The sequence below is a fragment of the Eptesicus fuscus genome, chromosome 18, assembly GCF_027574615.1.
Source record: "Eptesicus fuscus isolate TK198812 chromosome 18, DD_ASM_mEF_20220401, whole genome shotgun sequence".
NCBI classification, from domain to species: Eukaryota; Metazoa; Chordata; class Mammalia; order Chiroptera; family Vespertilionidae; genus Eptesicus; species Eptesicus fuscus.
In genome coordinates this window covers 49,255,650-49,276,327 of record NC_072490.1, presented here as the reverse complement: position 1 = coordinate 49,276,327, position 20,678 = coordinate 49,255,650, and the positions used below count along the sequence as shown (strand labels likewise).

General features: G+C 40.7%; 1 protein-coding gene across 2 annotated transcripts in view; it reads right to left on the bottom strand.

Moving 5' to 3' along the window:
- PTPRG (protein tyrosine phosphatase receptor type G) overlaps window positions 1-20,678 on the bottom strand; it is a 649,319-nt gene that overhangs the window by 179,603 nt on the left and 449,038 nt on the right. For both annotated transcript variants that reach the window (XM_008146280.3, XM_008146281.3), the window contains exon 5: window positions 11,894-11,989. In XM_008146280.3, the coding sequence (XP_008144502.1) occupies window positions 11,894-11,989 (96 nt within the window). The remainder of the gene's footprint in view (window positions 1-11,893; window positions 11,990-20,678) is intronic.

Genomic DNA, 20,678 nt, shown 5'->3' with positions numbered 1-20,678 from the left:
GTCAATTTGCATATTCCCTCTTTATTAGATAGGATTATATGTGGTTCACACTAGCACTGTAATTCTAGGAGGTCCCTCACCAAATCCATATGTGTGATATGAGTTCTCTGTTATAACCAAAGGACTAATATCAAATGAAATCAGTTGATAATACCCAACTGATACACAAAAATTGAGCAAATCCCTTCCATTGCAAAGTGATTTATAGTATTGATGTACCCAATTAACACTTTCTTAAGTAAGTCCTGGCTTATTTCAATTTTGGACAAACCCAAATTCCGAACAAGCAAGATATAAAGTTACTTAGCTTCACTCATCATTGTATACATAGCTACATAGGAATTTGCAAACAAACACCAAAATCACGTAATGTAGTGCATATTCAGAGAACAAGAAGGGCTGGGCACAGAATCTAATGCCCAAATGTGCCATGCCAGTCGGTGCCTAGGTACACTTCTCAGCCCCTAGAAAACCCCAAACAGGAAGATCCTGTGCTAATACTTTTCTCAAAAGACACCTGGGCAGGCAACATAAAGAAACAGTACGAGTCCCAACTACTGTGCCTTTCACGGTATCACATTTGTTGCAAGTGAAAAGGCATGAAGGATAAAATATTTCTATTATGGAATTTCTCCCACAGTCTCTGTTTCCTAATCCCTCACAAACACAGGAATCTCACTCCTGAAAAATAGCACAGTTGGCCAAGCAGCCTTACCACGATCAAGGTGTTAGAGAAGAAAGGGGTACTGGGTAAATCACAAAAGGTTCCACATAGATGGACAAATTAAGTTTCTTCCCAGTCTGCTGCCAAGTCGTGAATGAGTGATTGAATCGGTCCACCACCCAGGAGAGATCTGTGCACACAAACTGCTCTCCGTCTTTATAGTTAGGCCACGTGGTGCACGTGACAAGTGCTTTGGGAGGTCAGAGGTCCACGCAAGAAACAGGCAGGCATCATCCAGAATATACTGAGCAAGAGCACGGGGCTTCGGGTGGTGCAAACGCAGCACAGACTTTAAGATACTACAGACAGAAAAAACAAACAGCAGCCGTCAGTGTAAACCCTCAATATAAGAGAGCTGGCAAGCTTCTTGCAGTAAGGGCAGCCCCACGAAGCAGCACCCCGAGTGCGGAGCAGCAAGCTTCACGCAGTGAAAGGTGGTCAATCATTTCTGAGACAATGCCTACATGGCCAGAGAGAAAACAGATCTCGAAAGACACAGTCACAAACCTCTGAAGTAAAACCAGCAGGAATAGCTTTAAAAGTCTGCCCTGGGGAACGAACGACTTCTGTGATGCCACGGGAACCGGGCAGTGCAGAGATGTGGGTGTCGGGGCAGATTTTCCTACCACTGCCAAAGGGAGTTGCATTGATCTTCCAGTTTTTCCCACCAGCTCCCTCTGATATGGAGTTCAAAGGCATCTGCACATGTTCTTATCTTTGTTTACCATTTTTATGACTAGATGAGTGTTCTACGAAATTGGTGCTTATTTCACAAATCGTTGCAGTGTCTGGGGAATGAACACCCATATGAGTTTAATTGAAGGGCACCAAGATGAAGCTGGAATACCCAGAAAATGCCAACTTCAGCATTTTGGCATGTAAATTTAATTTTCCCCCTACTTATTATCTTTTTAAAAAAATTAAGTTATAGTTTTAAGTTTGTACAATTTGATATTTTATAATGGCCGCATTTAGCAACAGGCTAGCAAAATCTCCTTACAATTTAACTGAATTCTGTCCCATAATATTGCTGTTCCAGAATGTTCTAGACTTAAACCTGTTTTGTTTGACTTCAAAAATTCTCCTGATCTCAGCTGACACATACAGATAGGCTAATGATTCCGTATTATTTTCTAGCCCTGATTTCCCCCCCCCCCCCCGAGATTAAAATTCACACCTGCACATATCTACAGAGCATCTGTATTTAGAAACCTCCCCAGCATCTCAGGTCATTCTTTCCTGCACAGCTGCTGCTCCTGTGCCCCTCACTTCACCCAGGGATCCTTCTCCACTCTGACATCCATAGCCAAGCGGTCACCAAACCTGGCCGATTTTATTTGCTAAATACGTCTTGAATCCGCTATTGCTATAGTTCCTATTGCCTCATCCGCCATTCTTGCTAGGGATGCTGAGCCAGAATCCTAAGTGGTTTTCTGGCTCTGCTTGTTCTGCGCCTCTGCCCTTCTCTTTCACCTCCTCCAAACTGTCCTCCATACAACTGTGGGGGACATCCATTTAAATTGCATTTAAATCTTTACACCTGATCTTAGATTCCAGTTGACTAAACCTTGGTTGGCCAGGGCCTAGGGGCTTCTCAGACATGATACTGTAGTTATTATTATTATTAGTTATTCCTAGCAGCCTATACATAACCCAAATAGCCACCACTATGCCCCCTCCCGCTCCCCAATCTACTGAGATTAAAACATTCAGGTGCCCTCAAACAGTTAAGTACCTTAAAGCAGGGTGTATCAACCTCACCAGGGACATTTTAGGCCAGACAGTTAGTTTTCCACTGTGGGGCATCCTGCCCATTGTAGGGTGCTGAGCAGAATTTCCAGTCTCCACCACCATAACAATGACCACCCCAGTGTGACAAGTGTCTTCAGGCATGGCCACATGTCCCTCGGGGGGCAAAATCCTCTGTTCTCTCCTCCCTTCTCCTCCTCTCCATAAGAACTACTTCCATTTAAAAAGTACTTAAATCACTGTTTAAAGCTTTACCCCATTCATTCACACTGCCCTTATCTAACCACGCAATCCATTAAATATTCTTCATAGCCTTTTCATGAAAAAAAGAAAAAGAAAAACCAAACCAACAAACTTGTTTTAAGATCTATAAAATAATTACAGGTGCAGAGCCAGAGAGAATTTAGAATAGGATCAAAGGATTTAATTATGGGGGAAAAGAATAAGAACACAATTTTAGGTTACAAGAAAATAGCTCTTCAGGTTCCAGCATAATTGACAAGTCCCTAAAGCACTTACATACACACTATAAGCCCGGTGCATGAATTTGTGCACAGGTGGGGTCCTGCTGGCCTTCCCCAATGGAACCCATCGGGCTGGGACAGCAAGGGGGAGGGGCCGAGGGTGGTTGGCAGGCCTGCCCCGCCCCCGATCAGGTTGTCGGGGGCTGATTGGGGGCAGGGTGTGGGGGCTGATCTGGCCCCAGGTCAGGCTGGTTGGCTGCCACAGTGCGTGTCATAGGGTCGCTGGGCTTTTCTATATATAGATGATAATAACAGGGACCAAGTGATACAGACTTCCTTCTTTATCCTCTTCAACTGAATACCCAACGTTTCCCATATGGTACTACTCTAAGAGCACAGACCCTGGAGATATACTGCTTCTGTTCAATACTGGCTCCAACATTTATTTGGCTGTGGAATCTTAAGGAATTTACACTGAAAAAGCTCCCTGCCTTAGCTTCTGCACCTGTGAAATGGGCGTAATAACACCTTGAGAGGGTCTGAAGAGAAGATTAAATCAGATGGTACTTAATGTAGGGACTTCATTTTAGCATTTTACATAAAATAAGTCCACAATAAATGCTAATGGTTATTAACACTATTTGTATTCTATCTAGAAGCATTTTTCCCAACTAGTTTATCTTGGAGAGGAAGAGTGGGGAGAGGAGAGTTGCCAATCGCTTCTACTCTTGGGATGCAAAGTGCTTTATGGGTAGAGTTCTCCCAAGAGGTCTAATCAACTAAGGAATCTACTAGTTCACATTCCAGAGAGGACACACTTAGGAAAAACAAGACAACTGGATTGACAGTCATGAAACTAGAATCCTCAGCTTGGTATATTCCAGAGCTACGGGATCATGGTCAACCACTTAACCCCTTAGAAGCCAGGTATCTCACTTCATTTTAGGGAGATCACCATGGAGTTCCTAATATTTTCTCTGAGACTATGAAAAATTATAGGACGTGTATCAAAACTAATGGTCAAAACAAGTAAATTCTAAATTAAATGAAGATACTAAACTACTGTCTGGTTATGATGAAGGCAAAGTACTTGCTAACTGTCCTTGAAGTGCAATGATTTAATTAAAGAAGATTTTCACATGGTCACATTCAAAGAACTCAAAGCTTCTTAACTATGTAATGCTTCGCCAATTATTAAATAGTCTTCGGTAATGTTCGTTAAGAGGAAGTTTGAATTACAGGCCATTTGCAGCCAGGAGATGCACTGAAAACACCTGATAGACTATAAATTCAATGTTGTACATCCACAAATCTGCTCCAAAATTGCATCTGAACATTAAAAATGACTCAGACCTTCACTTAATGACAAGTCCTATGAAACCAATTAGCTGTTAAAATAGTTTAATTGGAACATATGTATTTTAATTTTTGTGTGTGTATTAAAAAAGTCTTCTTAATCAACCCAAAACATTCTGAAATTACACTTTTAGGTAATGTAGTGAAAGAATTGAACTTATAACTGGATAAAACCAAGGATGTGGAAAATGTGAGAAAGATGATATTCAAACAGCAGCAACTGGGAAGGAATAAATTAAGAATCATATTAGTTTATTGCAATTATCCTGAAAAGCAGTGTAAGAAGGAGGTTTTAACAGCCTATCACTACTCTCTGGCATCAATTCATATGTTTTCCAATTTGAAATAATTATTCGTTTTTCTGTGGTGGGTGGTGGGTAGATGAGTATAATTACTTTTTTTTTTTTTCTTTCTTCCTTCCCTCCCTCTTTTTTCTTAATCCTCACCCAAGGATATTTTTCCATTGATTTTTTTTTTTTTAAGGGAGAGTATGAGAGAGAGAAAGAAAAAAAAATCCATGTGAGAGAGACCCATCAATTGGTTGCCTCCTCCACAAGCCCTGACCAGGGCCAGGGATTGAGCCTGCAACCCAGGTATGTGTCCTTGACCAGGAATTGAATCTGAGACCTTCTGGTGTGTGGGCCACTTAGAAACACTGGTCAAGGCCCTCCCTCCTTCTTATCTCTGTGTCCTTTCTTCCCCTCCGTCCTATGGAGTAGTGATCCTTGTTTCACCTTGCCAAGAGGATCAGTCAAAAGTAAAATAATAAAAATAAAATAAAATAAGTAAACCTATAGTAAGGATAGAATTAAATTATTCTTCATTTAAAAAAGAAAAAGATTCCTCAGGATGGTTAAAAAAAATCAACGAGGTCAATTTAGGTCACCATGGGACAATTGATACTTTAATAGTGGTTTGCTATGTAAAAAAAAAAATGGAAGAAGGTGAAGACAAATAGAGAAAGGAGAGTCCATATCTAAAATTTACAAATAGGAACTTCATACTAACAAAATAAAATATTTATCACTTTGAAATTATACACAAGATACAATTCTTGTATTAATTTCTTGACATTTCATCTTCCCCTACCTCCCAATGACAAAATAATGCTACTGTCAATGAAAGAACTCAAAAGCCGACTCAAAGTTTCTCATAAACTCTGAGGTCAGGCTACAAATCTGAGGCTACATTTGTAATGTTCATGGAGAATGGTAGAAAGAAGATGCTTTATAAATATTGCAGAATGAACAAATGAGTTAGCAAATGAGAACATGAATAAATAGATAAGAAAATATTACATTTTGTTTACTTAGAGAATCTGATGGGAAAAAGGGGGGGAGAAAAACATAGACATGTAAAGAATACCAATACCAAGGAACATACATACATGTTTGCTGAAGCACACAGAAACTACTCCATTAACCTTCACAGACAGACCCTAGGAAGGAAATACTAGAGACAGAGGCAAGCTAGAAAGACAAAGAGCAAAAAATCAGTGTCTCTCCAGCCGCTATGTACTAAGATAAAAGCATTTTGATAGAAAACTTTATTAAAACATCCAGATCACAGACATACCCAGATAGTCTTGGAAATAAAGTCTCTGAATGACACTACTACTTTCAGATTTTTAAGGCTCTGTTGCTTTTTCACAACTACAAGCATAAAAGAAGACACATCCCTTTAACAGCATGTTACACCCAATGGAACCATGTCAGAAAGTTACCATCCTCAGTAAATCAGCGGACCTATGCTCCTCAGGTTCATGTCCTTCCTTGGCCATCTCAAGGGTCTTATCCGTCTGATATAACCTCGTTTTTAGACGATGCTGATATATCCACCTAGATATGCTTTTCCAAGATTCAGATCATTAATGTTGTGGTAAGCATCCTGAGAAGTTCCCTATAACTCAGCCCTGAGGTGTAATTTAGGTTGAGATACTGATGTGAGGGCTAGGGGAAGGTTGGTGATGGGATACAAAGAGAAGAGAAACAAGACTCAGACTGCCAACCCCACAGCTCCTAGTGCCTACTTCTCACACGCCTTAGCTGCTAGCTTGTCAAGTTGTTCCTTTGTAATCAAGACTATAGAATCTAAATATGTTTTCACAAAATTCAGTTCAGTATTTGCACAACCAAGCCCCAGAGTTAGCCTCCTGTAAGAGAACGAAAGTGAGGAGTAAGTTAAGACCCCAAGTCCTCAATGAGCGCACAGTACAAGGGCAGAAGAAGGCACGTAAAACTATAGGCTTAGTGCACAATGGCAGCTAAGAGAAACAGGGGTTAAAGGAAGGACAAATCACATCTACCTAGGGTGGGCGGGGGTGGGTAGAGGGAAGGTGAAATGCAGGGAGGTGGAGAGAAGGGTTCCTGGCCAGCCCTGGATGGATGAGTCATCAAGAACTCCCCTTGCCTTCTCAGTGTCTATAAATAATCCCAGGTGCTGCCATTTCATTTAATTACGAAGCTGCTCCAGATGGAGGGAAATAATTAAGCAGTCTGGACCGACATGACATAAAGAATGTGGCAGCAACTTGAGAAACATTTCAGTTTTTAAGTTTGCTTTCAACTCTGAAATAAGGGCAGAAATGAACAGGGGGCAAATGACTGAGTTACGGACCTTAGGGAAGACCAAATGACCACAGGCAGATTCTGGGTAAAAATTTAAAAAGATATTAAAAAAAAAAAAAAATACTGGTGCAAAGGGGCTCAACTCTCCCAGTAGAAGAAAAGCTGTTAACATTGAATGAAGAAACCTCAATAGAACTGTTGAGTCTTCAAAAGATATCCTTTCAGACAACCTTTAAATAAAGCAGGATGCAATTTATTTATTTCTGAAATGTACAAGAACGATGCCAATGACTGGACCTCTGGATGGAGACATGACGAAAATATTTTATCTTTGAGTCTGATGCAAATTTTCAGAAGTGACTACACCCAAACACGTCTAACAAGGAAGCCGCAAAGAATATCACAAAAGAAAAGTTTCTAAATGTAGGTGCTCTTAAAGAATCATGCATTTATAACTCGGAGTTCAATGGAATGAGGAAATAGAAATAAAAATTTAGGTCTTCAAATAATAATGCCAACTGAGCCATAACAGTAATGAGACGTTCCCTCCAAACTAAAATTCAAAGATGATTATGAACTTCTTGAAAAAACTACAATAATCAAAACGATAAGAAGTTTGGGGTTACCCAGCATCTATGAGCATCAGACTGAAAAGCCAGTAAAACAGTTGCATGGTTTGAAGGCATTTCAGTTCTGGTGCATAAATGGAGGGAAGTGTTCATGAGGAATGGAGAAGAAAAACAAATCAGAATCCAATTCAGAGAGTTATGAGGGAAGATTCTTGGTCTAAAACACATAGGCCTACTTAAAAGTAAGGTCATTGGGAGTACTGGTACTTTTTACTCCATAATCTTAAATCAGAACTAATGCAATATTTTCAGTTATTTTCAAAGTGAAGTATCCTTAACAAATTGTCTAATCATTCCACTGCTATATTTAGCTTTCCTGTAAACATTGTTTTCTTATTTTTTACTTCTTTAAACCCATGTATTGTCAGAATAATACAATATTTTAAAAGAGCATTTTAATGATATTTGGTATTTTACATTTTTACAGGAATTCAAATCAGACTAATGGTAAAGAATACTGGAGATTCTACTTTAACAAACAGAAAATAATCATTTTAATTTTTGCCTTACATAACTTAGTTAAACAAGCATTTAATCATTTCTTCAGTGGATTAACTACAAATGTCATCCCTTGCCAATTTCTTAACATAATTAATTTAACAATCCTTTAAAATCAAATGCTATGCTTACTTTTCCACTGTATCTTCCAGTGGGTTGCTGGCCCAAAGGTGTATATGAACTGGAAAACAAGGCATTCTTTCTTTCAGACACACTACTAACAGGAGTGGGAAAATTATAATAAATATTCCACCCCGCAGTGGCTATGGAGTGAATGCACCTTGGAGAGCTCTGTGGGCCCAAATGCACACAATCATTTATGGCTGCCAAGGTTCGCTATCTTCCATACATGAAGGAGGTCATACCTTCCTTCACTGGTGTTCACACTAAGCACTCAGGAAAGACCTGGCTCACCGTTCAGCATTGACACTGACCTTCAACTCTGCCTGCAACTGAAAGATGTCCACTGCCACTCAGAGTTACTGGGGTCCAGGTTGGGATCCTGATCGGAAGGTCATGCTGACATGAAGGCATGAGGAAGACTGCTGCAATGGGAAAGCAAGGCCCCTTCAAAGTAGACCAACAGCCTCTACTCAGATTCTGCTGGCTGCTATGTCATCTGGGTGTCCTGTGTGAAACCTTCCATGTTTAACTAGAGAAAAGAATTGTAAATGCTATGTCTGTTCGGTCCTTACTCCCGTGAGCCACAAGAGGCCTGCCTGCAGACCACCTCGACTCTAGGTCACCATATGGTTTGGTCAACTATGTGCCCCTTCGGTTTGTGTTTGTTTTGGTGTTTTGGAAACATGAGCTCCATCCTATCTCATCATAGCAAAGGCAGCGAGAGAGCTAAAATGACATGGAATAATGGGCACATGATGAGGAAGGAAAAAGAAACAAATATACTGAAAAAATGAATGTAAAAAAAATTATTCTAATGTGAGTCAGCATCAAGGCTACATCTGCGTGGGCCTAGCCTTGCCTAGGCATGAGCTCGGGCCGCTGGCATCATGGCCCTCGGGATAATGAACAGGTGGGCTCCTGAGCACCAAGTCAGAGCACAGCCTCGTCACAAGTGGGGAAGCTTCTCCACGCCCCTCTTTCTGGCCATGACCACGTGGGACTGTGGGGTCCTAGTGGGCAGGTGCTGATCACATTTATTTTACCTAATGGCGTACCTGGTAGTGTTCCTGGCTCCGGAATCAGGGCTGAGGGGATGGTAAATACTCCTTCAATGCCAAAATGTGCGATGCCAGGTTTGAATAGGGAAATATATGCCAAGATTTAACTGACTACTTGGGGGAGAAATAGCAAACTCCCAAATTTATCATTCCTATGGAAAGACTCAAAATACAAAGACCTCACAGAATGGGATCTAACTGGACTGTGAAATTAAAATAACAAAAACAAAGTTTCCCTTTCCACTGCATGTCACAGTCTGAACTCAGATGTACAAATGAACTGAGGTACCACTGCATTTCTAAGGGAAACTATGGGGGCAGCTCACCACAGCAATTCTGCCCCATTCCAGGTTATCTGCCCGCTATTTTGTGTCTAGAGGACAGGAAGCCAAAATTCAGAGAAGAACTTACTAGATAAAATGCATTTAAATTTCTTTGCATGTGAGCTAGTAGTCCTGCCCTACAAATCCTTTAAAATTCAAAGCCTGGATTTCCCACGGAGGTGTTTTTCGGTTTGTATACCAATGTGCTTTCCCTGCCTGAGACTAATTGGTCTTATATTTAACAAGAGTTTACAGAACTAGAAAAATAAAATGCTTTGGGGTAGAGCATGTGTGAACCAGCCCTGTTAGTGGTCCTAAAAACATTTTAAAAATGCATTTTCCCACAAGAAAGATGACCCAGGTCCTGTCTGAGCTGGTCATGGTGGGCATGACAGGGGAGGAGAGGTTTAGATTTGAGGGCAAGGCTAGGGGAGTAGAGTTCCAACTACCTGCAAAGCACCATGCCAAGAAGACAGTAACAGAAAACAAGGGATTAACCACGTAGCTGGGCACTGTTTAGGAATGTTTCAAGTGACCCCAGTATTGTCAAAGGCAACCTAATCATGGCTTAGAAGCAGAAGGGGACCTGCCAGAACCCAAATGAGCTGCCAACAGGACAGGGTCCAGAACAGTCTTCTGTTCATGCAAAGAAGACTCGCACACCATGGGGTCTCTATCCCTTAGTGACAGAGATGGATGGACATGGACACAGAGTATTTTTCATGTCCCAGTGTTGACTATGTGCCAGGACCAATACTATGGACTCCATGTAATGACTTTTACAATCTTGATTCTGTAGAAATTGCCACCCCTACCTCACAGATAAGGATACTGAGGTTGGAAAGTTTAAATTACTAAGTCGCCATTGTACAGATGTTAAGTAGAAGAGACGGGATTCAAAGCAAACAGTTTTTCCTCCAGTGAATAAACTCTTAAAACGCTACACTCTACTACGGTTCATGAAAAGTACAGGGAAAAAGTATGTGGGGAGAACAATGGGGACGGGGGAGATCAGCCCAATGTACAATAAAAAAGATGATTTCCAAAACATCTGTGGATTAACCACCATAACACACACATTTCATAACACAATCCAGTACATAGTCACTGCATCGCTCTGGATATAAACAACTAAAGAAAAGTGTTACAAACATACTTAACCTTACTATGTGTGACATACTAATATTTTCTGATGTTTTTCTATTCTTTGTCAGTACTTTTAAAATGCTGGTCAGGTCTCACGTACATGACTTCACAGCCCACCAGAAGGTCAGAACCCAGTCTGAAAACAAGTACCATGACCAAGTTCATGACCACCAACCACGGTTATTGTTTTTGATGTTTGAGTAGAATACTAGGCTTTTCAATTTTTTACATATAGTCTCCTCCAATTTGTGTCTTTATTCAAAAGAAGGAAAGGGAGAGAGGGTAGTTAAGAGGGAGAGAGAAGCAGTGGAGAGAATTTTCCATCATTTTATTTTTATACGAAAAAGAGTAGTGAAATGAACACACTGGAAACAAGAATAGCTCCATCTCGATGACAAAGGAGCTTGCCCCAAAAGGCAGAGGTTAAAGGACCAGGCCAGGGAAGGTTCTGATGTCTTTGATGTTCCTTTGACTTGTCAGGAAGATAGAATTAGTCACTGGTAAAAGGAACACCTGTATGTAGTCTTTGGCAAATTTTAAGACTGAAAGACAAGTCACATACCTACTACTCAGGTTACCTTCCACACAACAAAGCACCAGGTCTCTCCAGGCTACTTGGTCAATTCTGATTTGATTTGACATTAACTAGTCTCGACAACATTACCTACGGAAGGATGAAAAGTTTGGCTTCTAGGTACAAAATCCATACAGGGGCCAGGACACTCCTTAATGCCAACACAGCCCACATTTAAAAAGAGAAAGAAACGATGGCAAATCATAAGTGGAATGGTCTCAATATATACTTCAGTTGGGGATTTCTGGGAGGGAATGAAGTGGGGTTTCTTCAGAGAAGTGACTGATGCTGTTTATTAATCTACTTGCACGTAATGTCAAATTTTGAAGTTGTTCCAAAGAAAACCACTTTTTTTCTTTGCATCGGCCTCTTAATATGCTGAAGGAACCTGTTCAAAACGCTTCAGCAGGGAAAGTAACTTAGATGATAAATGTGTTCTTCAATCTGTGTACCAGTCAAGTGGCAATAAAATCAGGATAATTCATGCAAAAATTTTCATTATGTTTCTAAACATACTTATTTACATTTTAAATCACACATTAGACAATATGAAATATCTTTCATTTAGACAGGTGTGAACTAGAAAACAGATGCGTTCATTATACACAGAACAATTCGGTGAATTAAAAAAAAATACTCAGAGAATTCTCTGGATGAAGTACTTGGGCCACTGTTAACTTACTTGGAAAAATATGGCCATGGCTCCGATTATTCTGTTTTCAGAAATGGCAGTTTGAAAGCTGTCAAAGTCGTCTGGATTGTAAAAGAAAAGCTGCATCTGAAAAAGAACAATTAAAAGTGGATTAGTAACATTTCCACACCTACACCAAAGTAGAGAGAACAATACAATGAATCAGTTCCCCACTTACTAAGATTATTCGTCTACCCATGTTTGTTCATTACAAAATTACTTCAGCAGGCACCACCAAAACACACATCTTCTCACATAACGACAACATAAAAACACCGGCACCTTCTTATCTGATGCTCATGTTATGGTGGAAGTTCCTGATTGAGAAGCAAATTTTTAATGGAGTTATACATCTTGAAGTAAAAAACTAAGCTGTGAGATTCAGTCCACATGTTAAAATTATAAATGCTCAAATGGGCACATCTGTATAAACACCACCCGTTCTAACGATGAGAATTTGAAGGGGTCTCTCAGCAACCTTGAGAAATAGCCTAAATTTCAGGGACTGAAAAAAAAAATAATGGTAATGATAATAATGATGCCTTCACAGTTTGGGAAAAGCCATCTCATTCATTATTTCACTCAATTCATCTAACAATGCCTGTGAAGATAGAGCAGAAATTACTGCACTCAGTTATAAATGAGGAACTAGGGCTTCAGAAAGTTGATGTTATCTTGGCTAAGATTAAACATCAGAGGAAGAATGTAAAATCCAGATGCTCTCAGCCCAACCTTAGATAATTTCTCTTACATTTGGCTAGGATTTCTTATTCAAAAAGCAGAATAGAGATAAATCAACTTAAATCATTATGAAATTTTAATGCTTGAACACTCTGATAATTCACACAAGTCAGAGAACAAAAAGAGACCACAGAGTATTCTCCTGAGAACTCACTTATGATAAAAATAACAGATCTGGGTTTCTATTCCAGTTTCCTCAATTACCTGCCTGTGAGACCTCAGGTAAGCCAGCTAATTTCTGAGCATCAGCTTCCTCATGTACAGAATCAAGTATTTATCCTTGGTAGGATGGGTATGGGGACCAAACAAGTTAGCACATGTAGCACCACACCTAGACCTCATCAGTGCTTAACAAGTCATTATCACCACCACCACTACCACTATCAGCACCACCAACATCACCATCACTACCACCACCATTACCATAACCACCGTTATCATCATCACTACCATCACCGTCATCACCACTACCACCACTCTCTAAACCACCACCACTATCACTAACATCACCATCACCACCACCACCACCACCACCATGATCACTACCATCATCATCGTCACTACTACCACCACCACATATTGTAAAGTTAATGATTGGTAGACATCTTAAAATTTCTAGCAAGAATGTGATTCCACTGAATCTTACAGATTGACCCTGCTCCTTACAGTAAACCAAATCTCCTATATCATTGGATCTCTTCCATGACCTCTTTTCCCCATTTTTCCAAATGACATGATGCTATTTTCTCTAACAGACTGAACAACCACACCCCAGATGGAGTTTGGAGAGTTACCTTGAATAATGATAAATTCCCAGTGGGGAAAGCGTAATCATAGAGACTAGCAGAAGTACAGGTCAAAGGTAAACAGAGTCCTGTCGACTGATTTAACCAATATGTTAATTGAGTTCACCAATAAGAACAAGGTGACATTTCTTTTCTGAAGGGTGAAATCTGGTATCTAAATTAAGACATTGTCTAGAAGAACACAGGTACCCGATGGATGGTAGAAGAACGGGTAGATTCTTTTCCGGGATTTTCTTTCTTACAGTGAATTATTTTTCTCAGACTGTGAATTCCCACTGAGACTGCAGCTTCTTACAAATGTGTTGTGTGTAGGTTTGGACAGCTTTAGACATCATGAATTTATACTGAGAAAAATCCATTCAATGAGGTGAAGATTAAAACAGTTTAATACTGGGTGAATTGCTTTGGGTACATGGCTACTATCCCAAGGAAGATACTCCACAGAAGTATATTCAGAAAAATCACACTTCACTTTCCTTTTAAAACTCAGGCCCTCAAATTAAGTAAGTTCGCAGAAGGTTTTCTTCTTCTTCAGCATATGAGCAAGGGGGCATTGTGTAATGCATCACCTGAATAGTGTGTGATACAAAATACTTTAAGTCTTCTTCAAGGGCACTTTCATTTACAACTGGGTGAGAAAATTCATTTTTTAGAAAATGTCTTTGAGTCATGGCTCCACCCATCAGGATAATGCAATGTCTCATAAAAAGAAAGGAGCACAAGTCGGAAATATCAATTTTCCTGGCTAGTTCTCTCGAGCTGTAGTCTACTGAATTATGCTAACGTTTGAAGCTATCTTAAATAGGAGAATAAATAAGTAGATGGAGTTTTGCTGAGTGAAATGGCCTTTAAGTTATCTTAGTTTTATTCTTGATGAGACATATTTGAGAAGAGGCTAGAAACCAATTTTCCAAAAATACCTTTGGAAGGAGCTGGGTGGCTACTAAATACCTTGAGTAGTCCATCAACATTCTGTACCTGCTCTCAAGAGCCACACTCAGAGCATTCTCCAAAGTGCGTTCTTCCTAATGGTGTGAATGTAAGTGACGCCCACTGCCCAGCAATCATCCTCCTGAAAAACCATGGTGCACATAAGCTGCAAGGATGTGGAAAACGCAGCAATAAAGAGATCGATTAACTGTTGCACACACATATTTTTCACCCACTGCAACCAACTATTCACATTTTACTCCACTTGCATCCTCCCTATCTCCTCACATGCAAGACTTTTTCTGAGTAATTTCATACTAAATGGGAGATAATATACCCCTTCACCTATAAATACTTAAGTGCATCATTTCTAAGAATAAGGATGTTCTCTTAAATATAACTACAGCATAATTATAAAATTAGAAAATTTCACTTTGATGCAACACTATTATCTCATTATAGTGCATTTTTCTGGCAAGTGCCCTAATAAGCCCATTGTGGGTCATTATATGGGTTCTCAGCCCAGGAATCCAATCTATGATCAAACTTTGCATTAGCTGTCATGTCTCTATACTGACCCCTCCCACCCCCTACCGTCATCTGGAGCAGCCCCTCAGCCTTTTTTCACTCTGGTAGTGTGAAGTGTACAGGCCGTTATCATGCAGAATTGAGGCCTGTCTCATAGTTTTTAGGATTAGATTACAGGGTAGATTATAGATGCCAGGTAGCACAGTAACTGGGTGTTGAACTTAATCACCTGGTTAAGGTGATTACTATCAGGTTATTAATTCTCCTTTTGTAATTAAAAAGTACTTTGTAGGGAGATATTTTGAGATTACATAAATATCCTCTTCCTCAGCCAACCTTAACCTACCAACTTTAGTATCCATTGATGATTTTCTCACTCGGCCATTTTCCTATATCCATTCATGGCATTCTAGTGTAAGAAATCACCTTTCCTTCTCCAGTTTATTTACTCCTTCATTCGTCTATATCCATGGTCGGAAAACTGCGGCTCGCGAGCCACATGCGGCTCTTTGACCCCTTGAGTGCGGCTCTTCCACAAAATACCACGGCCTGGGCAAGTCTATTTTGAAGAAGTGGCGTTAGAAGAAGTTTAAGTTTAAAAAATTTGGCTCTCAAAAGAAATTTTAATCGTTGTACTGTTGCTATTTGGCTCTGTTGACTAATGAGTTTGCCGACCACTGGTCTATATCAATAAGGAATCATTTGTTTTTGTTTTTATTGTATTCAGCGGGTTATAATCCATCACTATCAGTATTGCTGATGCCCAAACTGTCTCAGATTTGCCCAGTAGGAGACTTCAAACAGATTCCTTGATCATACTGCCACGTTCTTACCGTTTCCATTAGTTAAGACCTCCTCATCAGCTCATTATGTATTTTCCCTGCTTTGGTCCTAAAATTGGTCATTTCTGGAATGAACCCTGGTCCCTTTTAATGAGGAATGGTATTTAAAGACCAAATATCATTAATTCAGTGCTTTCCAAATATTTTTGAGATTAGAATACTTCAGTTCTTCAAGATAACTATATACCTTGAGGCTGTGCGAGTCTATTCCAAGCAGGACCCTTTTTTGCAAGGAAAGAAAGTGGGATCAACTTTGTTTAATGAGTGTGTGTCCCTCACCAGGCACAGTGCTGTGGAGTATGTAAATCTCCCATCACCACAAACACACTGCATGAAACTCAACTACAAAGGCACTGCAGACGGTTGTGTACCAGGCCACAATCAAGGGACGAGTTCTAAGCAACCTTTCAAATACAGGAGCAAGAATCACAGGCCTGGATACATCATTCATTTCTACCTGATGAAATGGCTGCAAAGGAAAAAACTCCAGGCATTTCTCCAGCCAGATCAAGGTGGCAGATAACGTAGAGTATAATATGGCCTAACCTGACCGTTGGAAAACCAAATTTACAGTGGGAAAAGCCCTACGACAGAGCAGGAAGCATGTGCTAAAATACAGATATGGAAAATGCCTAAACAAATGGTAACATTACCAAGTAATGGGAAGGAGATGAAATGGGTACTGTGAGCCTAGGGTTGTTGGCGGTCAATGTTTTATTGGTTTGGGTACTAATATGATACATATAGAGTCATGACAAAATGTCTGCTTAGTTTCCCCTTTCATCTGTCTTACTGTAAAATAACTCTAGTTGTAACTTGATTTAAAAACCATGTATATCCCTGGTTTCCAATTTGTATCTCTCTCTGTATTGAGCTGAATGAATAGAAAACAACAAATCTGTGCACTGAAGTCTTCTATATTTTTATTAATGCTAGTTTTCAAACAGTTAGTGAGTTCCCACTGCATGCCAGGCACTGTACTATTATCCTTTAACACTCACTGAGGTGGGTACCACCACGATCCTCACTTCACAGCCAAAGGAGCCAAGAATTTCTAACTTGACAGGCTCATAAGGATAGAGGGTGGGATTGTGAGAGAAACCTCATCTCTCCAATCCTAGTTGATCAAGACCTTCATCACTGTGCTTCCTTCCAAAAGGCAAACTTTTACTTACTGTGTATTATGCATAGGGAGCTATGGCAGATTAAGACATGATTGCTCTTAGGAAGACCAAAATATCAATAAGAAGACAAGGTTAACTTTTCCCCCCTTGAATGCCAAAGCTGAGTCATAGGCAAATGCATCAGAAAAAAAGCATAAGGCAAAAATGGCTCATGGTCAAGTGAAGCATATGTTAAATGAATACTAAAATATTAATGGCAATGGGCAAGAGGGGACATTTCATTGAAGGTGGACTTCCTATTCTGCATTGTGACACCTGCACATATTGTCAGCTCTCACATCTCTGTGACAATGGTGGCAAGAGGAACTATCCCAGCACAATGGACAATCCAACGGGACCTTCTTTTGTGATTTAGAAGATCCTACATTTTCATTTCCTCTCAAAAAACGTATACTTCCTCACATGCATCCCCCCCCCCATACATGGCCCAAGAAAAACTCATGATGAAGTAAGTAAGGAAACAGCAATCTACTGATAATTCACAAGACATTTCCAGCATACTTTGGGTGCCTATAATAAGAGTGAAAGAACCCCAAGGAAAAGCCACAGGAAAGTAACAGATGAGATGTGAATAGCATAAAGTGAAGGTGGTCACTAAAAAGGCAACAGCAAGGCTTGCCTATCACATCGGAGGCAGCAGATAAGAAAAGAAAGGGGTGAGATGTGTTTTTCTAATCATACTTGGCACTCACCTGCAGAAGGCCAGTTGGGCACGTGGAGGTGGACGAGAAATAGTTGCCTAAGAATAAAGATGTGTCGTGAAGGCACAGTGGAAATCCAACACAGTTAGGGACCTGCAGGTGCCACTTTGCTGGGGGATTTGTACAGGATAAAGCCAGAATGAAGGTTTTGGTAAAGGTTGTTAATATTACTTGAGTTTTGGATTACGGTGTACCTTTACTGCTATTGACCAGATCACATACTTAACGCAGCCTGCTCTAATCATTTAGTTCTGCCATTGCCATCAGACAGGAAGATCAATGCAGGCAGGACATCTATCTTCCTAGTTCAAGGCTGGTCTTGAACAGTGATGCTCATTGTAAACACTAGTCACTTATATTTGGAGTCAATAAAATGAGTGGGGGCCCTGAGTGACTGGAAGCAAGGACTGGCAAATGATAAAGCCCAAACACTATAATGAGGTTCTTGCTACCTCTAGGAATACAGAACAAGGTGAGCAGCAAGGACAGATCAGAATATGAAGTGAACAGGTGGATTTAAAGAGAAAATGCTCATATACGCCAAAGTCACTGTGAAATGGCTAAGTGGCCCCAGGTGTGGTTATGCTAAACACAGGTTATATTACTTTCTCTTTAATCTGCAGGCAGTTTAAATAATTTCCTATCCAAGCAACTCCAGCCTGAAATTTTAATGCTCCAACAAAAGAAAATCTTTTGATTTATATTATGGAGGAAAAGGATAAAAACACATATGTATTATATAAAAACATATAACACAATTTAGAATGATAATACTGGTATTCTGAACATTTTTTACTCCTAGTTTTCTATTTACAAGATCATTATTATACTTTTACCCCCATGATGGTTAGCTTGATAGTTAATTTTATGTGTCAACTTGGCTAGGCCATCGTGCCCAGTTGTTTAGTCAAGCATTATTCTAGATGTTTGAATAGATGTTGTAAAGGTGATTTGTAAAGGTTATTCCTGCAACACAGAAATTATCCCTGAGTTTCCAGCCTTTGGACTTACGACTGCAATGGAAATCAAACCCTTTCTAGAATTCTCAGCCTCTTCTGCAAATTTCATTCTTGCCCACCTCCACAAACGAGTTAGCCGATCCTTTACAATCCCAATCTCTCTTTCTCGTCATCCCCTATCCCACACAAGATATACAGCTCTCAGCACCAGCCTCCTTTAGGTCTATATAACTATGTGTCTATAACCCTGACCAGTACACTCCCAAGGTCACTGCTGATTTGAAGCAAACATACCCAGATAGATGTATATGTGTCTGTGCATCACAATATAAAACCATTTTGCACCGTTACTTTTTGAGCTCCTTTGAGCTCTGTCCTTCTCATTCACTTCCTCTAACAGACTTCCCCCTAGAGAATGGAGCCCCTGTGACAACCCACTTCACCCTCTTGCCACTCATAGGAAATGTCCATGAAGTTGGTGGCCAACGCGGCTGGGTGATATTAAATGAAGACCAAGCAATGTGGGCTACAGCAGGAGACCTGGTTTGTCCACTGAAGACACTGCAGATCTCCAAGGCTCAGTGTCCTCTTCTGTACACAGAGGCAATGCTTACCTCATGGCATCGCTGCAATACAGGTTCCCTACTCACATGCTCTGGAAAAGTAAGAACCAACTAAACAGCTCTCACTTTTTATTATTACGTATCTTTGTTACTTTCTTCATGACCAGATGCAAACAAATTGTTTCACGGGCCAGCCAACATCCCAGTGTGAGTCATGCCACAAGGTGTAGCCAAGAAGCCTGTGTGTGGGCTCCACGCAGCCTTCACCGGAAGAAGCTTCTGAGAAGAATAGCCGGGATTTAGCACCTGTGCAGGCAAGGTAGCACTGAGATGAACATGCTGAAGTGTCTGCTTTATACAACCTCAGGAATCCCAGAGCACACTACTCCTTCATCATTTCCCCTTTTCACTTCACCGACACCATGGAATTGTCTCCAACTCCCTCCGGCCGGAGCCGGGCATTTTGGAGGAAGACCCACGTGCACAGCAGGGCTAGGGCTCATACACACTCAGGCGTGGCGAAGTTTGGGGAGCCCTTTTAGAGGCCTTTGTGTGTAGCTTCTTTATGCCACTGTAAGTCTATTAATTAGTTGATTTTTGGAATTTCTGGTTCGGAGATGCCATCTGATTACTCAAATGGACGTCGAATCTTTGGAATTTCTCCTTGGTGGGGAAGACTTCGGGCCTTTGCTCACAGTAGCTTGAGTTTGTCAGGGTCTATGTGTAATTCATGAGTTATTTCTAACAGTTCAGCGGAAGTTTGGACACAAGCCACGTAGGTTCAGTATCCGGTTGAACCTAACTGCTGTGTGATCAGGTTTAGTTGGTCACCCTGAGCCTTAGTAGTCCCATGAGTAAAGTGAGGATAAGAAATACATCGCTGGTGCCCTCCTCGCCAGTTTGGCTCAGTGGATAGAGCGTCAGCCTGCGGACCAAAGGGTGCCGGTTCAATTCCGCTCAAGGGCACATACTTCGGTTGCAGGCTCGATCCCTGGCTCTGGCCAGGGTGTGTGCAGGAGGCAACCAATCGATCTGTCTCTCTCACACTGATGTTTCTCTCTGTCTTTCCCTCTCTCTTCCACTTTTCCTAAAAATCAATGGAAAAATATATCCTCCGGTGAGGATTAACAACAACAACAAACAAACAAACAAACAAAAAGAACTATGCCGCTGGTTACAGCAAGTGTAAACCAAAAATACTCAAATAAACACCTCCTAGGCCTACACACTGTAGGTCCAATTCACGTCTTTAAAAATTAGTTAAAGGGGAAAAAGAAAGGAAAAAACATGAATAAATCAGTGAAAGGGCTATTTGCAGTAGCCCCAACTTGGTACAGGTGACGATACACACATATCTCAATGTGGAGCCTAAAAGCTAGTTAAAAAAAAAGAAAAAAGATACACCATATGAGTCCCCTGGAATGACCCACAAAACCGGGAACTCCTGCAGCCAGCAGCCCACACAGTGGTCACCCCTGGGGGGCAGTACGGGAAGTGGGTTCTGGGGCTGCCAGTGAGTGCT